Genomic DNA, 22,192 nt, shown 5'->3' with positions numbered 1-22,192 from the left:
CCCCCACCCCCATGTGTCAGAGAAGCTTGGCAGGTGTGTCGCAGCGCACAGACCTGCTGGTGGCTGGAGGGTTGGAATCCCTGCCTGTGCTCTGGGCTTTCCGGCTTCTCTCCTCTGCAGACATCTCTCATGCTGTCCCTCTTGCCTCACTCCCAAGTGTCCTTTCCATCCTTGGAGCTCAGCGGTTCTACTATTGTTCTTCCTGTCTGGTTCCCTTAAATCCAGCCCACACCTTTTCAACTCCATATCCTGAGTCAAGTGTTTGAAAGCTGTTATTTCATGTTAATTAGAAGTTCTTTTTCCAGCCAAAAAGCCTTGCACAGAACTGTTCCCCCAAGCTGAAGCTTAGATGCATGCTTTGGTGTTTTGTACTTTGGGTGCAGTGAAAGGGCTCCTGGTAATTGCCGTGAAAGCTGCACCGCCACCCACCGGGCAGGGGAACCTTCCCACCCGCTCTGTGGCCCTCCTCTGAGCCTGGCCGAGACAGAGGGGTTCCGCCTGCCTGTAAGATCCTCCCTCCGTGCAGTGCCAGCGGCATGGCCTTCTGGCTCACCACTGTCCTGGGGTGTCTCCCCTGGTACAGTTGCCTAACCCCTCATCCAGAGGAGTTTCTGGGCCTCTGGGTAGAGTCCACCAAGGTGGATAGGTGACCACTGGCAGGTATCACTGCCTTTAACAAGCCTCCCATGGGACCTGAATTTGGTGGAGATTCTGGGGGGAAGGGACTCCTGCCACATTCTGGACTCTGCAGAACCAGCTTCCAGTTCCTTTAGAAACCCCTTGGGACACCCAGAGTGGCTGCCATTCCCCGTAAGTGGCCCCAGTAAGGCTTCAGGGGAACTTCAAGCTGTGAAGCGTAGGCCAAACCTCTTCTCACATCTGGCCGTGCTGCTCTCTGCCCTTCTGCTTCTAGGCCAGACACTGTGTCCTTCCCACCACCAGGGCCATTGTCCCATCAGCCCAGGTTCTGCAAACCCTGGTTGAGGTGGTTGCTGCCTAGGACCCCCTGGGAGCCACCAGAACCCCTTAGGCTCCCTTTGTTCCATGCAGAGGAAGTGGTTGGTGCTGACCCAGTCCTGAGCTTGGGTGGTGACAGCAGGACCATTCTCATTCATCACTTGCAGTGGGAAGAGACCTGGCTCCTCAGGGACCTCCGGAGAAGGCTGTCTCACCTGCAAGGTCAAGGAACTCTCCTGTGTATTTGAGATTGCTGGCAACACATCTCCATCTCCTGTGGTTTACAGAGAAGTTGTCCACAAGCAGATGTTGAGGAAAGGCCTGTAGACCTCAGCACAGTGCAAGGCTGTGAGGGGAGGACAGGGAGAGGGGTCAAGGCTCTGACCGTCATGAGGAAAATCACTTCCAGAAAACACATGGCCAGAGGGCAGCTACACAGCCTTGGCGTATAGGACACACCTGCCAAGAGAGGCCTGGCACACAGCAGACCTTCAGTGACTGCAGCAGTCGCTACCTCCCTTTAACCACAAACACCAGCCGCTCTGGGCCTCACTGGGTAGAAGGTGCAGATGTGGCAGTGGCATCGCCAGGAGACCTAGTCACTGACGCTGGGCTTTAGCTGCGCCGAAGAGGAGCTGGAGAGAGGTGGACTGGTAGAGACTGCTCTCGAGATGCGGCGTACATAGCAATGGGGCTCAAGAAACATGGTGTCTGGCCAGTGGCTTGCATTGGCAGGACTAAAGCATCCCACAGGATGCGAGGCGTGGGAGGGGATACATGGCACCGTGAGAGGAGAATGGCCAGGGGTGGTGTCTCTGGGGGCTAGAGAATTGGGACATGTTGCTGCAGGCAGTAAGAATCATTGCTGGGACTAAAAAGATTGGGTTTCTGAGAGCTGGACAGGAAGACCACTGGGAGGGAACCTGGCCCTGTGCTGGGGCTTCCTCCAGGACAGTGAGCGGTGGTGCGTCCAGGGACCAAAACCCTGAGGTCTGCAGCCACACAGGCTGATGTCCACAGACAGACAAGAGACTCTGGGGCTGGGTATGGCTGCTGGGCCAAGAAAGTGAAGGTTCTGAGCTTAGCACTCAGGAATGGAGAGAGGCTGAAGCCAGTGGTGGGGACAAAACTAGGGAAAAGACGCCTTGGTGACTCTGGGGTGTGTTACTGGGTAGCCCCTGAATAGCAGGCTGGGCCGACCCAGCAGGGAGCGCCTGCTCAGCACCCCTTTGTGTGCCTTCAGGCCAGGCTTTCCAAGCTTCCCAGATGATAAGCAGCGCAGAGGGTTTTCTGTAGATATTTATATCAATGGAGTCACATCCCTTGTGTAATTTTGTAAATAAATCAACACTCACTTTTAATGATGTTTCATAGATAAGTTGGTTTTGTTCTAAAAGACATGCTCTTAATAAAATCCCAGTGTTCAAAGTAAAAGTGGCCGCTCTGATGCGCTAATCCCACCACAGTTAGTTGCCCTGCACTTGCATTTGCCTCCCTGGTGAGACTTACGCAAAGGCAGACATGGAGCTGCGGTTCTAGAATGCTTGGCGCTGTAGCCACTGCCCCCTACAACACTCAGGCATGTCCCCATTCTGAGTGCAGCTGCCCCTGGCTGAGCCCACCTCTCTGTGTGTTCAAGTGGCAGCCCCCTGGCATGACCTGTGTTGTTCTCCCTGTCTTCCCCCGTAGACTACTGTTTTCCAAAGTGAAGTTGGAGTCCCTCTGCCGGGGCCCAGATGAGGCACTGCTCACCTGTAAGCACATGTTACAGATATGGAAATCCTGCTACAACCTGACCAATCCCAGGTAAGAGGCCAGTGGCGCCTGTTTTGTGTGGCTTTTGCATGGGTCTCCACCTATCAGTACCATCTCTGATAGACCTTTAGTGGGCATCAACATAGTAGGGATGGAGCTTCATGTCACTTTAAGGAACTTCTCTTCCAGAGGCTGATGGGGCCTTCAAGCTATGGGCCATGGTGACCTCTAGGCGCATCTGGTAATGGTGCTTTCTCCAGTTTCTCTCTACCAGCCATTTTCTTAACTTCTGTGACAAGTCTGACCATCTGCCTGGTAATGAGAGTCTATCCTAGTCAGTGATATATATTCCAGGTGGGGATCTTGCAATAGAGCTGAACCTGCACAGTCCTACTAAGGACAGAGGAAATTGTTCTCAGCATGATAAAATATAATTTCAAAAAAATTAAAATCACTTTTCATACAAATATAAACTAAACACATGACAAAGTTTCTACTTACCACACTAAGTAAGTACAGTGTTAAGACTGGATCAAAGAATAATTTGAAAAACATTTGTATAGGCAGAAATGCTGAAATGAATTTGCAAATAGATGCAAAAAACAGTATCCTATGAGACAATGAAATGCATTGTTTAGGGTTATGTTCTCGACAGGGTAGAGATCAACTGTAGCTCTACCAGACAAAACCCATTTGTCTTATTATCAGTTTTCTGTGGTTAGTTTTTGCCCTTTAAAGCCGTAAAGTACCCCAGTTAACTTTGGCTTCCTGTTGAAGCCAAAGGTGCCACCCTTTAGAGGCAGCCGACCTGGGGAATGGGGACCAGTCACCCCCAGAAGCCCACTGCAGACACCTGGGAACCCATTTGCCCATTTCTAAGCCTTGGGCACTTTTTCCTGACATGTTTGGGTTACTAAGTGTCCCCTGCCCTGGGGAGGAAGTAATCTAATGCAGGGGGACCCAATGAGTCAGGCGAATTCACAAAACTGCTCCTGCACTTGAGCTTTCCAAGTTCATGGCAAGGTGTATGGACAGCCCCTGTTATGCTCTGAAGAATCTGGAGCCTGAAAATGGTAAATGAGCACCAATGGTGTGGGCTGGTGGCCATGGTCTGCAAAGAACTGTGGAAAGGCAAAGTGGGGGTGTAGGTAGGCACCACAGAACAAAGGCAGGGCTCCCTGTGAGATTTTGTTTTACAAAAGCTTCTGCAGTTAAAAAAAAAAAAAAAAGGAGTGTTCAAAATCAGGGCTCTGTGAAGGGGCTGGCCACTGTGAACTGACCCTAGCTAGAACTGTGACCAGCCTATGGTGGAGCAGCTGAAGGAGGGGCTCAGCCTGGAAAGCCAGCCACAAGGGCTGATGGTCTCCTGTGACTGTGGGTCCTTCTTCCTGGTGAAGTATAATAATGAGGCTGGTCTCTTCCCTCTCATGCAGTTGATCTGACAGTCTTAAGTCTGTAAGCAAAATGGGAAAGCCTATATTTGTCTCCCCCAGGCCCCCACCCGTGACCTATCAGTAGCATCAGGATTTGGGGAGCCTTTGCCTCGTCACGGAGCTAACAGCAGATACTGCCCCAGCTGGTTGCCTCCGTGCTGGAGCACATCCTTCGCCAGTACCCCCTTTAAAAAGGAGAAAATAAACCCATCAGCTTTCGTGTTGCCAATTTTCCCTCAGCTCTCCACACCTCTCCCACCTCCCCACATTTCCTCCCACTTAGCAACCAAGAATATTGAATGTGAGGAGAAAGAAATAGCAGAATTGGAAAGCTTTTTAAAAATACTTAACCAAATGTTGGGCTCTGACCATACTTCCTCCGTTTCCTGCAGGATCTCTCGGGGCAGAGCAGAAAGGACTCGGCTTTGGGCACAGAGCCTGGGTGGGGTTGGGATAGTGGAGGAGGCTCCTGCAGTTACTCAGAGCTGCTTTTTCCAAAGCATGGGGCGGGGGACAATGGGGTGGGGGGGAGTACTGAGCAGCTTCTTATTAAGAAGCTTCCTGTTTTGTTTTATTTTTTAACTTTATTTTCTCTGGGATATAAATATATACTTCTCCAGCAGTCCTTACCATTGGGCAAGTTTAGCTGTGCTCCCAGTCTGCTTGGGTAAGCAGTGATCCTGGCCATAGAGGAAATCATAAAGAGGGAGGGCAGTGTGTTGTGAGGTGAGCACACATCCTAGCCTCCAGATGAGGCAAGGTGGGACCAGCAGCCTAGAGGCTGTCTTTGGGTCACACCAGGCTTTAGAAAAGGGTAGAATCGCATGAACAAGTGATCGCATGAACACGAGAAGCATCCCTTCCTAAAAATAAAACAAACTGAAAGCTAAGCAGAAAGATTTTGGTAGGAAGCAGTTGGTTTCTGTCTGGAGTAGGTTCATGCTGACTCCCTGGCTCCTGGCCCCCTGGCTTCTGCACATGCGCAGTTGCAGCAGGGCCCTTTGCTCCACCTGCCAGGAAGCTTCCAGCCCTCCCACCTTTTTCCCCTGCTGAGTCCATCCAGAGGCTCGGCACAGGCCCCCAGGGCTGCAAGCAGCCTAGGAGGTGGTGGGCAGTCACTGGGAGGGAGTGGCCACACTGAAAACAGACGCTGAGTCCGTGGTCCCTGCAGCTCCTGCCCTCTTTATTTTTGCTCCTGGCCGAGCTGAGCTTGGGAAGCCTTGGCTAGCAGGTCCCCTGTACTTGCAGAATGCAGCTCTGGCTGCAGACTCAGTGGTGGTGGCATCTCCAGCTCACGGTGCCTATGACAGGGTGTTTGGAGCTTCAGAAGCCTTTATTTTCTTTCCCATGGTCTGCAGTTTTGCGTGCATTTAGGATAGAAATCTGTCTAGTATTTTGTCTAACCTCCCTTAGTAAAATGCAAAGCTCCCTGAGTTCTTGTGAATATTGACTTGGCCACTCAGGACAGTGCGAATCTGACCAGAATCTCACCAGAAGGCCCCGGCAGGCTGCCTGCCTGGGTAGCACAGCACTTCAGCAAGGCTCGCTAATGACCACGGTTATTTAAATTCACAGTGCCAGCGCTGCACCGGCGTTAATGTGCTACCTTCAATCTCTGCATCAGCCTTGCAAAATAGCTACTGTTATTTCCATCCTGTAGGGAAAAAAAATTGAAGCTAAAGGAGGATAAATGACTTGCCTCAGTTTGCCCAATTAAATGAGCAGTAGAGCTGTGATTCACAGCCAGGTCTGCCTGACACCAGAGCTCGCTCCATGGCAGGGGGCCGCCTCTCCCAAGGCAATGGCCAGCTTCCTTCCTTCCTTCCTTCCTTCCTTTCTTTCTTTTTTTTAATTGCTAACTACGTCTTTTCCTCTTCATGCCACTTTGATTCCTAAGTCCTATTTCAGTCACTTACCAACAAATAGCATTTAAAGTTAGTGTGCACGCGCACACACACACACACACACACACACACTTACATACTTTCTTTGCTCTGATCTCAGTTGGAAGCTGGAGACCCCATGTCTTGCTCACAGCTATCAGCATTTGGGCAGAGCTTTTCTTTACAGGGACCATTCTTTCATTTCATCTCCAAAGAAGACAGATATAACGGGCAGATGTCATGTTATAGCATACCCATTTTACTGAAGGTAACGTTGAGGCTTGGCTATTTTAGGAACTTGCCTTGATTCTATAGGCCCAGGAAGCCTAGGGATAAAAATGTAAAATTCCTCTCTGTCTGCCTGTGTTCTGCCCTCCACCCCTTTGTCCTCGTATTTGTTGTGTGCCACAAATTTCCCAGGAGTTGAGAAGTGGCAAGAAGTCCAGGGTTCTGACTCCTGGTCCACCACCACCTCTTCCCTCTGGATGGCTGTGGACTGTAAAGATTTCCAGGAGAGGCTTTCAATTTTCGGTGTCACGTTAACTGGCATTACAATATACAGTATATCTGAATCTTCATTCGTGATGAGGAAGAGAAATTCACTGCATGTGTGCATCTAGGCAAGTGGATACCTCAGCTTGTGTGCCACGGCTCAGGGGTCCTTCTGCTTTCCTCACCTAGACCACTTCCCAGCACTGCTGAGCAGGAACGGCTTCTCTCTCTTCCAGCCCACCTCATTTTTTTAATATGTATAATTTTTTAGTTATAGATGGACACAATACCTTTATTTTATTTTACTTTATTTTTTAATGTGGTGATGAGGATCAAACCCAGGGCCTCACACATGCTAGGCAAGCACTCCACAGTGAACCACAGCCTCAGCCCTAGCCCTCATGGGGAATTGCTCCCATCAGCCTCAGGGCCAGACATAGGAGAGGAGAGATGAGGAGCTGGGGGGGTCCATGGGAACTGCCCATGAAGGCAGTGTCCAGAGGGAGAAAGGAAGGTAACTTTCAGTCTGTGTGAGAGAGACTGGCCAGGGAAAACTCAGGAGTCTCCAGAGTTGACCAAGACATTCATTCCCTAGCTCTTTTCCCCATGATCTGTGGGCTTTCGCAAAGGCAAGTCTTGATTGGATAAAACTCTACACCATGTAAATGAAGAACTAAAAATTGGTTAAAGCAACAAGCAAAATGTTTAATCAGTCATAAATACCTAATTATTTTTAGACAGAAAACATTCAGTATGGAACAAAACAGCTCCATTTTGAATGGTCAATTGTTGCTTATATACTGTTTTCGGGGGGAACTATGGAAGGCAAACTGAGGAAATAACTACTCAAAATTTCCCCACTGGTGGAGGGACAAGGGACATGGGCCCTGTGTTGTTGTCAGTGAGCAAGGTTCACAAATCAGTATTATGGGCTCAGTTGGGGTTTCTAGTGTTTGGAGTAGGAGGCCTCCCACGCCTCCCACGGCTGCCCCAGAAGGCAGGGCAGATGTCTCCAGGAAGCAGCCAGCCATGTCAACCCCAGATGCATATTTGGAGAGGGAGTATTCATAATGACACCTGCCGTGTGTCACGAAGTCACACCCCTTCAGAATGTTCTGTCTACATCTACAGCTTATTCCCTCCTTACCCAGTTCTATGTAGAAAGATAATCCTTATCCTCAACCTGGCCAGGGAAGTCACCAAGGCACAGGGAACTGACTTTGCTCAAAATGATTACTCCCGAGTGACAGATGTGGGATGGGAACCAAGACCTCCAGCTGGGTTCCAGGACCCACTTTCCGGGTCCTTTCAAAGCAGCACACATGGCAGCCAAACCCATGCTCTGAAGCTTGGCGAAGCAGCACTGCGGCTGAGCCACGTCCCGGGTCTGGCCACCACATGGCCAGGCAGCCCTTCCCCTGCCATGCCAGCTCCTCATTACGCATCCTGGAATCTCCACAATGATGAAAAGTGTCTCTATATTTCGGGACAGTCTCCCATGTAGGGGGCTATTGCCATATTCAGATAATTAACCCTTTGTAATATTTATATCAAAAATGCTACCTGAGCAGACTGGTGCTGGATACATTTAGCCAGATTTGTAATTATTGAAAATGCACATGTTCTTTTATGTCTTCTCCTTAGAGACACTGATTGTTTCTCAGTTGTGGAAATAATTAATAGAGCATTTCCAGCGTGCCTATAGGGATGATGTAATAAGTGCCGGCTGACACAGTCCCACCAAGGATGTTTCCTCCACTTCCTGCAGACGGACCCCTCTGACTGCATCACTGGGCGGGGACACCGCAGCCTGTGAACTGCACTGACTTTCATACCAAACCTTGTTTGTACTGATTTTAGCAGCAGCTGCACAGAGGAAGGAAATTGTGTCCCTTTATTGTAGAATTTGAACTTCTTAACAATAACCAAAAAAACACTTAGAGCCCCCAGATAGATATCGTGACAGAGGCAGGGGCAGGGAAGGGGGGAAACAACAGTGTTTACTTAAAAACTTCCCAGAATTGCAAAAAAACAAAGTCTTTGGGGGCTAAGTTCCCTTAACTGTTTGATCCCCGCAGGCCTGGGTGGTGTCCACGCGACTTTGCTGGATGGATGGTGCCAGGAGGGAGGGGGGATTCAGCAGAGGGGGACAGCATTGGGAGCTGGTGGGAGTGGCAAGTGGTTGTCAAGACCCTGCATGTTCTTCCCAAGTCCCTTCAAGTCTCCTCAGCCGGCCTTCTCAGAACCTCAGCTGGACAGGGCCCCAGCTCCAGCTCTGCTGTGACCAGCTCCTTATGTCTCCTCACGGCACTTGTCCCTCAGTATTAAATAGCCTGTCACCCATGCAGTGCATCTCAAGGCTTGTCTTTGGGTCATGTTCGAGCCCATGCCTGCGCTCACCCTCTGAGAAGCAGGCCAGGGGTCCTCAGTTCTAGCAGCTGCAACATAGAACCATCTGAGGAGCTTTGAAATTTGCCCCAGAAATTCCCATTTGTTTGTCTGGAGTGGCCTGGGCATCAGGGGTCTTTAGAAATGTTCTGGCTGTTTTCTCAGGACTCGAGGTTCAGGAATGCCTGTGTGGACTGTTGGCTCATGAAGTCATCTTGGAGGGTGGGGCGTGTCAGGGCTTCCACGGGTCCTCAGTCTTCATAGCACAGAATAACAACCAGTTTCCCCATCTGGTGGCTGGAGAACCTGGCTTGCAGTTCTCATCTTCATATCTTTTATAATGACACAAGAGACTAAAATGAATTAGGGTCCGTGGGGTGGCTTAAGCACGTTTGTGGTACTGAGTGCTCAAAGAAATCCCAGCCCAGCCTGAGCCAGGAAGCGGGAAGATGCGGAGGCGCATCCAAAGCCCGTCCAAAGGTGTCCACTGCACCTTACTGGCCCAGTGGTACTGGTTGAGTCTCTGTCCCTCCCCTCCCACTTCTCAGGTAACTGACATTCACAGTGTATTTTGCAGTGACTCTGGACGTGGGAGCAGCCTCTTAGACAGAACTATCGCCGACAGACGACAGCTTAACACAATCACTTTGCCAGACTTCAGTGATCCCGAGACAGGTGAGAATCCAAAGTCAGAGGGGACAAAATGGTGTCCAAGAGGACGTGGGGCCGGCCACTGAGTGGAGTGGCCAGGCTGCGGGGCCAGGGTGGGGAAAGCTCTGCTCACAGGTGATGCATAGCTGACGCATGCCCCCCCTGGGCTCCTCAAGCGTTGGGTCACGGTGGGGAAAGGAAGGTTATTTGCTCAGCACAACCCTTTGAAATCTGTTTTCCCTGGCTCTGAAGCTTGAAATGTGAAACTAAAATCAGGTGGTTTCCATGCTATCCCGTTTCCCCTGTTTTTCTGCCTCCCTTTAGGGCTTCGGACATTGCCCACATCCATCATTCTGATTTCTAGTCGGTTGCACACGTAAACACACGTGTACCCAGAAGGGCCTGTGGGGCAGCAAGTGGATGCTGAGCTGTTTCATTCCACTGTCCCCACCCCCAATGGCCCGTTACACTTACTGCCTCTGAGCAGAGATTTGTACTTTTGTTTGTGTGCACCACATACGCTACAGTACAGGGAGAATGCCCCCCTAATTTCCACAGCTCCAAATGACTATTCCAGCAGTAACACTGACTATTCAGCGACAATTTGAGGGGCTCAGTAGACTCACAAAACAAAATGAAATTCACTCAGCTTTGAGTCTCAAAGGTAGTTCTAGAACATCATTTAGAACCCACTTCTCTCTCTTCTCCCCCACCCACAAGGGACCCACTAAGGCTTAATTCCTGTCTGGATATGCCTGGTCTTTAATGGGTTGTCCTCATGAAAGGAATCTCAAAATCCCTTTTCTGTCCTTGTGCCATGTCCCAGTTCCTGACAGAGCCCAACCCCTGGAAAATCCAACCCCAGGCAGGGTAGGGGGAGTAAGGCCTCTGGGAGGCCCCTGTGGTGCTGGGTCCAAGGGGTACTCAGAGCTGCCGCAGACTGCACTCCCACCAGGCTCCCTCCACCCAACTGGAAGTCAGCCTGAGAAGTCAGACCAAGGCTCTGGAGCTCCCAGGTCCAAAGATTTAAGCCAGCTTTCAGCTTCTGTTCAGACTGCAAACTAACCAAACCACAGGAAGTCCTCCACCCCGGGAGAGGCCTGTCCCCTGGATTGGTCAGTCATAGGTGGGCATAGACTGTGCTGTGGAGCAGCACAGCAGAGCTCTGCCTCATGGGTGTGCTCCTTCCCTGCAGCTGATGGACTCCTCACTCTTGGAAATGGAGGGTCAGGCTTTAGCAAGGCTGGGACATAGGGAGGGGAGAGAAGCCAGCGGCATTCACTCTGGCCCCCTGCAGCGACTTACTTGGGCTGATTTACAACAGCTTCTGTGGATGCTCTGGGCTGAGTGCCCCTCTGGCCCCCTCTTTAGTGTCCTGTAGGACAGTCATTCTAAATCTAGACCCCATTTCCTTCCAGCTTGCTTGGGTCTTAATTTCCCAAGACTTGAATGCCACATCACATTGAAAACAGATAGTGATGGAAAATACATGAGGCCCTTGTCCATTCTCCCGTTTAATCCCTGGGATGGTTTCCCCAGAACTCCCAGGAGGCTCCTCTTCAGGTTGGACCTTCTCAGATGCCATGTTGTCCAGGGGGCTGGGGCCTGCTGCCCCAGGGTGGGCCTAGCCCATTCCTTCTCCTTACCCTTGGCCTTAGTGGTGGCTGTGCAGCTGCTCTCCCAGGAGGGTCCCCTGGTCACTCCCCAGGAGCACAGGTGTTGGATTCTGGACTACTGATTCCCGTGCCCTTTCTGAACAATGAGGAGGAACTGAAGCCCCAGGACTTGGGCCAGCAACCATTTTGTTGTCACAGTTGTTATGCAGAAAGGAATCCCTCCCTTTGGTCAGTCTCCAGTGCCCCAAAATGTTGTTTGAACACCATTGATTGACCTGAGACACCAGGGAAGCAGAGGTGGAAGGCCATGTGAGGGGGCCTAGTCAGTCACAGGCTATTTTATTACAGAGTCAAATATTCTGAAGTGACAGTGTAAGTAAGGGAAACTGAAAGATTGGAAGGCTCCCCAGGAAGTAAAAGGACACTAGTCTGGAGTAATAAAGCCCCGTTTTGCTTAGCTGGGTCTGGGCGTGGTCTCAGGAGAGGCCACCCTCTTACTCACACACCTGTGCAGAAGGCCTGCCTGTGGAGTGCCCTCTCATCTTGACTTTGTTTCAAAACTCGAAATCCAAACTCTAACTCTGAATATACCACAGAGAAGTGTTGCTGCCCTCCCTTACCTTTCCCTAGAGGGGCCATTTTTGTTAGCTTCTATTTACCCTCCACTGCTCTTTTGTGTACATAAGCACAGGTGTGCTTTCCCACACTCCTTACGTAAGCAGCCACATGTGGTGTGCGTAGCTCAGCGCCTGACCTTCTTCCCTTCCCAGCAGATCCTGCAGATGCCTCCATAGCTGTCCACAGAGAATTTCCCATCCTGTTTCATAGCTGTGAAACATGACCCCCACCTGTCACAGTCGGGACTCCTAGCCACCCGGCCTGACCTCGGGCATTTTCCTTCCCTGCAGTCTTCAGCTCAGTGGTGCTCAGAGAGCTGGCTAATTTTGAACATCCACTGGAGCCCTACTTATTTAGGAAAGCAACTGAGCTAAAGAACAAAAGGGAAAAGGAACCCATCCAAGGTCAGAATGGTCCCAAAGTGACAGAAAAGACCCTGAGATATGGTCTGGGAGAACCAAGCCCTAGAGGTAGCAGTGTATCTTTAGCATTGGAGCAGGCTGGGTCCACGCCTGACGGCTTTCCCAAATTCCCTTTAAAGGGCACCAGCACCCAGCATGAGCACAGTCACTCAGTGCTGGCATTCAGAAGAGTACATGGTCAGTGCCATGGTGAACTTCCACCATCATGATCCATCAAATGTTGTTTGGCATTGGCAGGATCATGACCCAGGACTCCACACTATGCAAATGATCCCAAGAGGCCACAGGCCCTCTTGGAGCGGTTTTCTTTTTTTTTTTTTTTCCCAGAACTAAGTTTATTCATTGTTTTATTTTTTAATATTTATGATGGAGAATAGTCAGATATACCAGAAGAGAGATGCTAATATGAGTGAACTCCCATCTCCTACTCCATCTGCAGCAATTAGTGCTCTGTTCCATCTCTTTCTCTCTAATATAAAGGAACTTTAAAATATATATCACAATACCATTATCACACACCTGGGTCTTGAAGCCTGCAGACTCACTGCTCTTGATTCCAGAAGTGTTCGATTAACTGGAATATCATTTCCCACTGTGTGCAGATCTGTGGGAAAATACAGGGAACTCACATCTGTGAGCTTTGGATGGGACTAGTCCATGGTAGCTAACAGAGCAGGACAGTGTTCAGATGGATGTGGCCACCAAGAAAGCCCCCTTCCAGAACATGCTTCCCCCCACATCTCTGTCATCTAATTCATCCCAGCCAGTGAAAAAGGGGAGTCAAATGGAGTGACAGTCTTTACTTTGAAGCTATGAGTCATTGTCTTTTCTTTGGAATAGGTTGGTAGTTCCTTAAATAGAGGATGAAAAAAAATTATTTTTCTTCCTCTTGCCTTCAAAACAGGATGTGGGGTAAGGGGATTTATCTTTAATCATTGGTAGATATTACCGGATACCTCTCCCAAGCCAAATAATTTTTTTTAACTTGAAAGTTTGATCCATTTTGTTTGGGAAAGTTTCTTCTTACAGCCGTGGCGGTCTCAACACTGCCACATCTCTCTCCAGCTGTAAGATGTGAAGGCAGCGGGGCAGGCTTCCTTTTCCGAGTGCCCGACTAGTGCACCCCACCACTGTAGACCACTTCAGAAAGCTTTCCTACCACTCCATCATCACCATGCTGAGCCCGTGACGTCATTGCACCCAGCACACTGCACCTTGGGAAACTGTAGTTTTGAAGTGGACCTTATATAAGTGCTTCTCATGAAAAACAAATCTATGGAAAGTCAAATTCTAACCATTTCCAGTTGAAAAGCCAGTAGTGTCCTAGAGAATACCCTAGACATTGTAGGTTAAACGTGTATTATTTTCGGTGGCTCACACTGCTGACTTTGCCCAGGTATATCTGAGTTACATTTGTTCCATGATATTATTGCAAAACAATTAAATAACCAGTGGAAAAACAAATTTGTTTTCTTCGAAAAGCACTTGTATTCTATTCTCAAATAGAGGAATGATTGTGTATTACATGACTTCATTTTCTTTGCAGCTTATGTGAGTATATTTAAAGCTAGTTTATTTTTTCTTTGTGTTTTAAAGTTTGTTTTGTTTTATTTTGCCTTTATCCTTTTTTTTTCCTCTCTTTTACTTTTTTAGTGTCAGAGTGCTCCTCCTCCTCCTCCTCTCCTTCAAGAACCGAATCTCCTCTCCACCTGTTTGTATCTTCTCGTCTCCATTCTCATCCCAAACCTGATACCTTTGTGTGGCCCCCTGCGCCTCATTCATTCAGTGACTCAGGTCCCCGCCGGGAACCCTCTCTCTGTAAACATGGTTTTTCCTTTCTTGTCAGACCTGCTTCATTTACCTGATGTTCTAGTTTCTGATAATCTTCCTAACTGATAAGCTGGATAGGAAACTCCCGTCAAATTTGTCACAGAGAAGACCTTGCTTGTTTGAAAATTCAAAGCTGGTGGGGCAGGAGGGATCCTGGGGTTGTAGACCTTAGTGTCCAGGTTCCAATCTCTTCTGGAAGGAAGGAGACTGGTCCTCAACAGAACTTACTGGATTTTCCTAGTAATGTTCCTAGAACATTACTCTTTACTCTTGGGTCCTTCTCTGGATTTGATAAAAATACATAAAAAGTAATCCTGTTAAAGAAAAGGCAAATTACAATATTTTGCAAATAATAATTTAATCCTAAAAACTTCTGGGTTTCAACTTAGAAATGAAATTAGTTCAACTACCATATACTAATCAAGGCCATACTCTAAAGATAATGGGCATATGCTCTTAAGTATGTGGTTCTCACAAGGGACTTTAAGGTCTACCAGTCTCCTGGGCTCCACCCACAAGGTAAATGGGCCTGAGGTGGGGCCCAGGAATCTGGATTTGTAAACCACCCCTATGGTTCCAATGCCAGTGGGTATGGACCACATTTTTGAGAAATGGTGCTATAAATTGTTTTCCATTTTGCAAGGAAAGAAAACGTTGGGTTTGTGTCATTAAACCACACAGGGAAATTGAACAGCGTTTTAGTCTAATCTTGCTTTTAAATAATACAGAAATTCTGAAAGTCTACTTTAGGGAGTTCTAGAATCTGTCAATTTAAAAAAATCCCTTTATTAAAATGCAACACTGATTGGTAAAGTCCTTAAAAAGGACCTAAATACGGATTTCCCCGGAGAGCCTATCCTTGTTTTCTTTCACTCATTTATTTAATGTGCACTTTGCTGCCAGCACTGCCAGAAAATTTAATCTCTGTATCTATGATTTATAAGGGCTCATCTTTGTCCCAAATGCTCAGTTATATGCTAAACCAAAGCTCCTAAGTGGGATGGCTGCCAGAAGGAGCTGCTTTCTTTCCTGGGCTCTTCTCTAGGATGGATCGGAGCTGCTGACCCACAGAAAGCCAGCACAGGAGTGCAGGGCTTGTCTGAAGTAAACCATCCACACTGAGCAACACCCTGGCTTACTCCTGCATGTGGAGTGTCCCGAACTTGGCTGTAATGGCAACCCAGGGTTTATGAAATAGAAGATGAAGATAACGTTTACAAACTATCAAAATAAGACACTTTCCCTTAATACAATGGCCAGCTTTGATTTTTCAAAAAAAAAAAATTGTTTTTAACATTGACTTCTGCTGAGTTTGGGATCTCACTGTCCTAGCACAAAATTATAGGTTTGCACTGACTGTCCCTTCTGCACAGCTGGCCCAGCCACCTCTGCAACCTGTGGGTTCCTACATTTCAGGGAGCTCTGTGTTCCTCTAGGCCTTTGAAGCCTGGGGTTCTGGCTCTTCCAGTGGGGCACATCAGGTGAACTGGCTAATTGTGGGATGATGAGCACCCACTCGCCTTTCTGCTGAACGTAGTGCATCCCAAGTCACACTTAGCATTTATTCTTGGTGAAGCCAGTGTCCTTGTTTCAGCTAAGCTTGAAGCACCCAAGGGACACTTAGTCAAGGGGGGACCTACTGATAAATGTAGAATTTCTTGACTATAGTTGTAATGAATTTGGATCCCAATTCTTTCCTAGGAGAAGCAGGTAGCCAAGGCCTGAGGTTTTGTGAATTTCTACCTCTTGCCCTTTGACATTCTAGGAATAAAAACTAGCCCAGCCCTGCATATTGTTGGACTCAGGATTAGGGTTACTATATGGAAAGATCCAAACCCTGCTCATTTCATTATTTTTCCTTCCTTTTGGAATTTCCTGCTCTGGAAGCAAAGCACATTACATGAATTGGTCAACTTCTGTGTGCCGGGTGCACGTGGAGAGGGAATGTCCACTGGCCTTTGTGTGGTTAAAAAATGTGTGTGTGTGTGTGTGTGTGTGTGTGTGTGTGTGTGTCTGACTCCTGAACTGAAATCTAATTCCAGACAGCCAGACTTACAGTTGGAAGATTATTAGAACTCTCTTTGTGTTTATAGCCTTGATTTTGGATTTTTCAACTATTTTGTTTCTTGGTTTTAATTTTTGGTTTGATCTGTTGTTCCAAGGCAACTCTCCAGAAGCATACTTTCATGGTTTTCCTTCCCTTTTTTCAGTTAGTAAGTAGTTTACCAATCTATTAACCCTTCCGAGGGGCTCCAGAGTCACACCTTCCTCCACTGTGGTGTGTGTGCTGTGGTTGTCCAGTGTTGGGATGTTGGGGTGCTGTGGCCCTCTCGCTGCCGCCTGCCTGCCTGCTCTGCCACTTGGGACCAGCTCCCCTATGATGCTAGGGCACCAGCACAGCCTGGTTCAAACACCGTGAGGCAGTATTGGTCTGAGAAGGACTAGAGAGGAAGGAGTGTCTGGGAAATGGCCCAGGTTAGGGCAGGCAGTGGACAGATGGCACTTATTGAAAGTGTGGCCCTGGCCCCCATGGTGGATCTCCTGTGAGTGATAGGTAGAGAGAACCGGTTGAATCTCGACATCCTTTCCGGTGTAGCCACTGTTGAAAAGCCACTGTGGAAAAGCCATCCTTGTTGTTAATTTTTCTTAAGGCAGATATCATAAAACTTAAAAGCGCATCTACCAAAAGTCAAAGGAGACTAAGCAATTCCCCAGAAGTAGGATCAGTGCTTTTAAGTCATTAGTGAGTGATCACATTCCCTAAAAGATGTTTCCTACGCCCTTTATTCTATCTAGTCAAATTTTGGGAAATGGTCTGTCTCCTGCCTAGAGATTCTTAGCTCACATGAGTACATCACAGGCTCCGCAGAATCTTGCAGTTTAAAAAAGTCGAGATTCTTGACTTTGACCTAGTCTTCCCAAGCTAATTTCATCATTTTTACATCCCATGGTGTCTGTGCTCCTTGGGTCACACTTGGGAAGCTGCAGATAAATGTTTCTGTTCATCTCAATGATCTGAGCCCCACTGATGGCAAACGCGCCCCCCACATACCCCAGAACATGACTTCCCTCTCTGAAATCCAGCCCAAGTTAGCTGTGGTGTCCCTAATAATAAAGAGGCATGTTTTGATATTGGCATCACATTAGAGTTCTTCATAAAAAGATTTCACTGCCAAATCCCCTTCCATATCGAGCTCCTAGGGATACTAAAAGTCCTTCATTTTCAGAAAGTCAGGCTGCATTAAAACCTTCGGGCAGCCCTGACCGGTGAAGGTGAAGTTTGATATATTTATGCTAAAACATTTTCAATAGGAATAGCTTCAAGTCCCTCAAAGGAAGCCAGAGTTCAAAGGGCTGGTTCAGCAGTGGAGCCCCTGCAATTCATCTAATCTCTGGGCCTTAGTTTCCTCATCTGTTAAAAAATGTAAATTTAATCCTTATTTTACATGCCTTTATGGTTTGGCAGTAATGGATCCTAATTTTGAGACCCAGCCAGGTGCCTTTCTTCCTGAGACACACCTGGGCAGCTGTGGCTCCCATAGGCCTCACTGACTCCCCAGAATGAAGAGAGAAGAAAGGGCTGGGCAGGGCTCTCTCCACACTACTGTGCTCTGCTCCCAACCCGAGGACCCCAGAATGTGTGCAGAAGTTCTGCTCCTCTCCACGAACATGCTGAAAAATCAAGGTGCCGACTTGGGTTCTGACTCAGTTTTTCATAACACTGATAATAGTGAGACTGTTGCAGTCTTTGGTAGTGAGTCCCTGGGAGAAGAGAATAAACAGATTAATGAAAGAACACACCACTAAAGTGAAATAAGATGGAGAAATGAATTTAAGATAGAAGTGGGTGATTTCCTTTATGGCCAGCATTTTATCGTTGGGTTTGTATTTTCTAAAATTCAAGATTGTGTATCATGGCTGGCCAGGTGGCATATCTTACCTCTGCTCCTGCTTAATTAAGTAGTGTTTTGAAAATGTATGTATCTATGAAAACATTACTCTAGCAATTACCCTACCATTTTTGAGGAGTTGTGATTTTTAAAATTCATCCCTGCTATATATAATCTTTTCAAATAGAACCTTTTCTTACTATTTAGACTAAATTAATATTAATTTTAATGTAATTCTCCTTAACTAGTTCTGTGTAAGATTGAATGGAATTATTAAGAGATTGACAATTCAATAATAAATGGCACTCAGATAGAATCAGGTGTCCAGATTTAGAATAGCACCTGGCAGACCTTCCCCAGGGCGCAGCAGAGAGAAACACTGCGAGGCTCACAGGGCAGCAGCCTCCCCAGCAGAAGGACACCTGGGCCCAGAGCTGCAGCCTCATGAATATGCAAAGGGAGGGTTGGGGTGACCAGGAAGCCTCTGCCCACAGTAGTCCTCCAGAAGGTACTGTCTCCAGCCCAGAGCCACCTCCTTGCACTTGGACAGCTGGTACCCTCCGCTTGTTTGTGAGCAGCTTCGCACCATGCTTTTTCCTGTGTGACCACCTGGCCCTGCCAACTCCTGCCAGCAGCATGCTGTGCTGGCCTCGCATGCCCACCCGTGACAACACATCCCTGCCTTGGTGGGTCCTTCCCTGAAGCTTTCCCTGGAAAGAGCTTCTCCCTCTCAGGATTAGACACACCCTGTCAGGGTTAAACTGTGGTTGATCCTCTGTTCAAGTTGTTGGGAAACTGTGATCTCGTCTTGGGGCCAGGGCTGGCTGTCCTATCTGTTTTGCACTCAGAAAAAGGGAAGTTCTGCTTGGAACCATGACCAGAGCTGCTTGTCCAAGGAGCTGCAGCAGGAGGCAGCATTGACAGAGGGGTTCAGGTGGGGGCAGTCGTTGCCCAGGGAGCTCTGCAGCCCTGGTCACTCTGGCACAGAAAAGAAGCCACTATGGAAAGGAGACCTGGGACAGCACAGGGAGGAGTCACCACCCCTAGTCAGCCTTCCCAGAAAAGCAGGTCTACCGTCTAGCAAAGATGGGGATGTCCCTAGCTCCCCAAGAGAGGGAGGCCACCAAAACTTTCATGGAGAAAAAAGGAGTGGGCTGTCATGTATCTTAGTGGTAGAGCACTTGCCTAGCATATATGAGGACCTGGGTTTCATCCCAGCACCACAAAATAAAAATTTTTAAAAGATCCAGAGCCAGGCACTGTGGAAAATGCCTGTAATCCCAGCAGCTCGGGAGGCTGAGGCAGGAGGATCGCAAGTTCAAAGCCAGCCTCAGCAAAAGCCGGGCACTAAGCAACTCGGTGAGACCCTGTCTCTAAATAAAATACAAAATAGAGCTGGGGATGGGGCTCAGTGGTCAAGTGCCCCTGAGTTCAATCCCTGGTACACCCCCCGCCCATATTTAATATGTTTAAATTAGGGAATGAAGTTAGAGTGGCTCTCCTGTCTCTTCCCAGACCTTGGCCTTCCCTCCTTCAGCCCAGATCATTCTGATTCCCGGAGCACCGGGGCAGGTGTGGAGACAGAAGGTCGCGGCTGCCAGCCATCTGCAGTGTTGGGCTGGTGTGTGTCCTAGCCCTGTCTCAGAAACACTCTTCATTTCCTTTGAAAAATGAAAATTCTCAGCAGGCCAGCCAGCAGAATGCTTAGTCACCAGGGTGGCTGTTGAGTGCCCAGGGTCTTCAGACAGCCAGGCTGCTTTGTCTTCTGTAGTAGTTTTGGTGGCACGGTGTCTAAGCACTAGAAGCTGAATCCTGTATCCACAGACAATACTGAATGATTTTGAGACTGAAGGAAGACAGACAGAGATTCATCAGTACTGGGTGATTCTGTGTGGCTGATGCTGGAGTGGCACAGTTTCTTTTCAGAAAAAATTCGGGAGGGGAGGTATTGGCTGTGGCAGCAGGAGGTAGAATGCGGGTGACGACGGAGATGGGACACAGGGCGCCACCACGTGCTCCATCATCCTCCCATGTCTATACACGTGAGCCAGCCCTCCAGGGCTGGGAGGCGGAGGGCCACCCGGGCCCTGAATGTCCATGTGCCAGATATGTCTACCTATGTCTCTTTTGTAGGGGACTTTTTTATGTTCCACATAATGGAACAGTTGCCCATTGTTCCTGGCACTGGAACATGCAGCGAGGCCCAAGCTGGGCAGCATTTCACCCGAGATCTAGTTCATCCTCTCCACGCTGTGAGGACACGAGGGGAGAGGGCAGGCACAGGGTCCTTCAGACTGAAGCCACTTGTCTAATCCAGCAGGAAGCCAAAGGGGCAGCTGGAATAGAAACATGCCAGGCAGTTGGGGACCCTGCTGTGAAAACAGGGTGATCTGAATAATTTTTTCTAGCTTTTGCTTAAAATTATCAGCTCTGAGATCCCTTTGATGAACTTTGATGGTAAAGTAGGGCTCATACCCAGCTGCTGCATTTGAAGCAGACCAGAGGCGTCTGTTTCCTTTAGCGGAAAAGGCACGTTGGGAAGATTTCACTGCCGAGCAATTTGAGCCAGCTGTTGGCGTGTCCTACTTGTCGCAGGGTTTCTCAGAGAGCCTCAGCACGTGGCGGGGAGGCTTGGACAGGTTCAGAGCGTGGGCTCGCAGTGTCTGGAGATCAGTGGCCTAGGTTCCTGCCCCTCTCAACTTGGAGAAAGGTCTTTCCAACACAGTTCCTGGTACCCCCTGTAGCACGTCCACTCTGTCATCAGAGGGTACCTAGAAGAAAGCACCAGATTAGGAAGCAGAATAGTTCCTCAGATGGCACTTTGCTTTGTATCAGTGTCTGAGATGGTCCAGGCTCGGAAACCACTGGCCTGAGGAAATCCTCTAGCCTCTGCTCCAGCATCCTGTGTCCTGGACTGTTCTGGCAATTAGGTCACAGAGCTTGGGCCAGGTTTGAGGATGTACTCTTCCCTGCCTGCATTGCTGCTCAGCATAGTGGCTTCTCCAAGCCACTGTGTCCTGAGGGGAAGGGGCGCATCACTGTGGCAGAGCCCAGCAGCTGCTTTACAGCACACAGGCCCTAGGCGTGGCTGTGATGAGACCTTCTCCAATTAGTGTGGTTAATAAGACAGGAGGAGCCAGGCACCGGCCTGCTCACTCGTGGAGCCTGGTGATTTGGAAACATTTTCCAGACTTGGATTTTACATTGGATCTATGTTCTCAATTCTTCTGATTCCCTTTGCAAGCCTCAATTTGTCCATTTCCACCAGAGGTTGTACAAATGCAGGGATGCAGCTGCTTTGATAAGAAAGAAGAGTTCCTTGAAATGTGTGGGTTAGAGCCAGCATTTTTGTGGTTTACCTGCCTGAATCAAAGTCCAGGGTCTGTCCTGGCACCTCCTTAGTCCTGTGGAACAGTAAGACGCAGGTTGTCTTGGTTTTTTGTTTTGTTTTGTTTTGTTTTTTAATCATTCCCCAAATTCTAATCCTGTGGAAGATATTTATTTATCATGTTATTGCCAGGAATAGTAGATGCTAACTATTCTATACTTTTACCATCGTCATTAGTCATCTGCTATTATTAATAAATCTCTGAACGCTTTAATATCCTGGTTCAGAATGTGAAGACTGTGGCCTTGTGAAGTATGGGTGACAAGGAGTTGACTGAGGAGGGAAGAAGTACTTATGGAAAACCTGCCACCATTCTCTGTTTTAATGGGCTAGTTACATTGGCAGGGAGTCACTCACAGACACCTGATGTTTAATTATCTGCCACCAACACTTTTAGTCCAGGTTGGTAGAAGTGGTGACAGCGGCACTAAAAAGCCCTCGGGAACAGTGACGGTTCTGGCCTTGATCCTGTATCAGGGAGGAAGGTGGACACGGCAGGCACACATCCAAAAGTGGGATGCTCTTCCAAATGTCGCATGGTGACGTTGTCTGTTTCTGCTGCCCGTCCACTCACCCCAAGGGTGGGCCTGGCACTGTTGTTCTCTGCAGAGTCCTAAACAGAGGAGATATCCTTCCTTCTACAGCAAGACAGTGACAGTGACAGCCACAGGGAAGCAGCAAGGACGCAAGGAAGCCTCACTGCAGGGAGGAGCAAAAGATCGCAGCCACCTCCCCAGAGGAGGTGGCCTCGGAGCTGGGCTTAGAGGCTGGACTTAGAGTCAGGCCAGTTCAGTCCTGGTTTTGCCACCGCTTGGCTATGTGACTTTGGATAGTTACATAACCTCATCAAGTCTCAATTCTGTCACCTA

General features: G+C 48.5%; 1 protein-coding gene across 10 annotated transcripts in view; it reads left to right on the top strand.

Annotated features, from left to right (window-relative positions):
* Ttc7b (tetratricopeptide repeat domain 7B) overlaps positions 1–22,192 on the top strand; it is a 213,979-nt gene that overhangs the window by 149,157 nt on the left and 42,630 nt on the right. For 6 of the 10 annotated variants that reach the window (XM_048799179.1, XM_048799178.1, XM_048799183.1 and 3 more), the window contains 4 exons: positions 2,647–2,763; positions 9,486–9,583; positions 13,869–14,033; positions 16,208–16,258. In XM_048799179.1, coding sequence (XP_048655136.1) covers positions 2,647–2,763; positions 9,486–9,583; positions 13,869–14,033; positions 16,208–16,258 — 431 coding nt within the window. The remainder of the gene's footprint in view (positions 1–2,646; positions 2,764–9,485; positions 9,584–13,868; positions 14,034–16,207; positions 16,259–22,192) is intronic. The other 4 variants (XM_048799184.1, XM_048799185.1, XM_015488439.2 and 1 more) reach the window with 2 other exon arrangements.

This window comes from Marmota marmota, unplaced genomic scaffold, assembly GCF_001458135.2.
Source record: "Marmota marmota marmota unplaced genomic scaffold, marMar, whole genome shotgun sequence".
NCBI classification, from domain to species: Eukaryota; Metazoa; Chordata; class Mammalia; order Rodentia; family Sciuridae; genus Marmota; species Marmota marmota.
The sequence above is the reverse complement of the archived record's forward strand: the minus strand, read 5'-3'. Positions and strand labels throughout refer to the sequence as shown.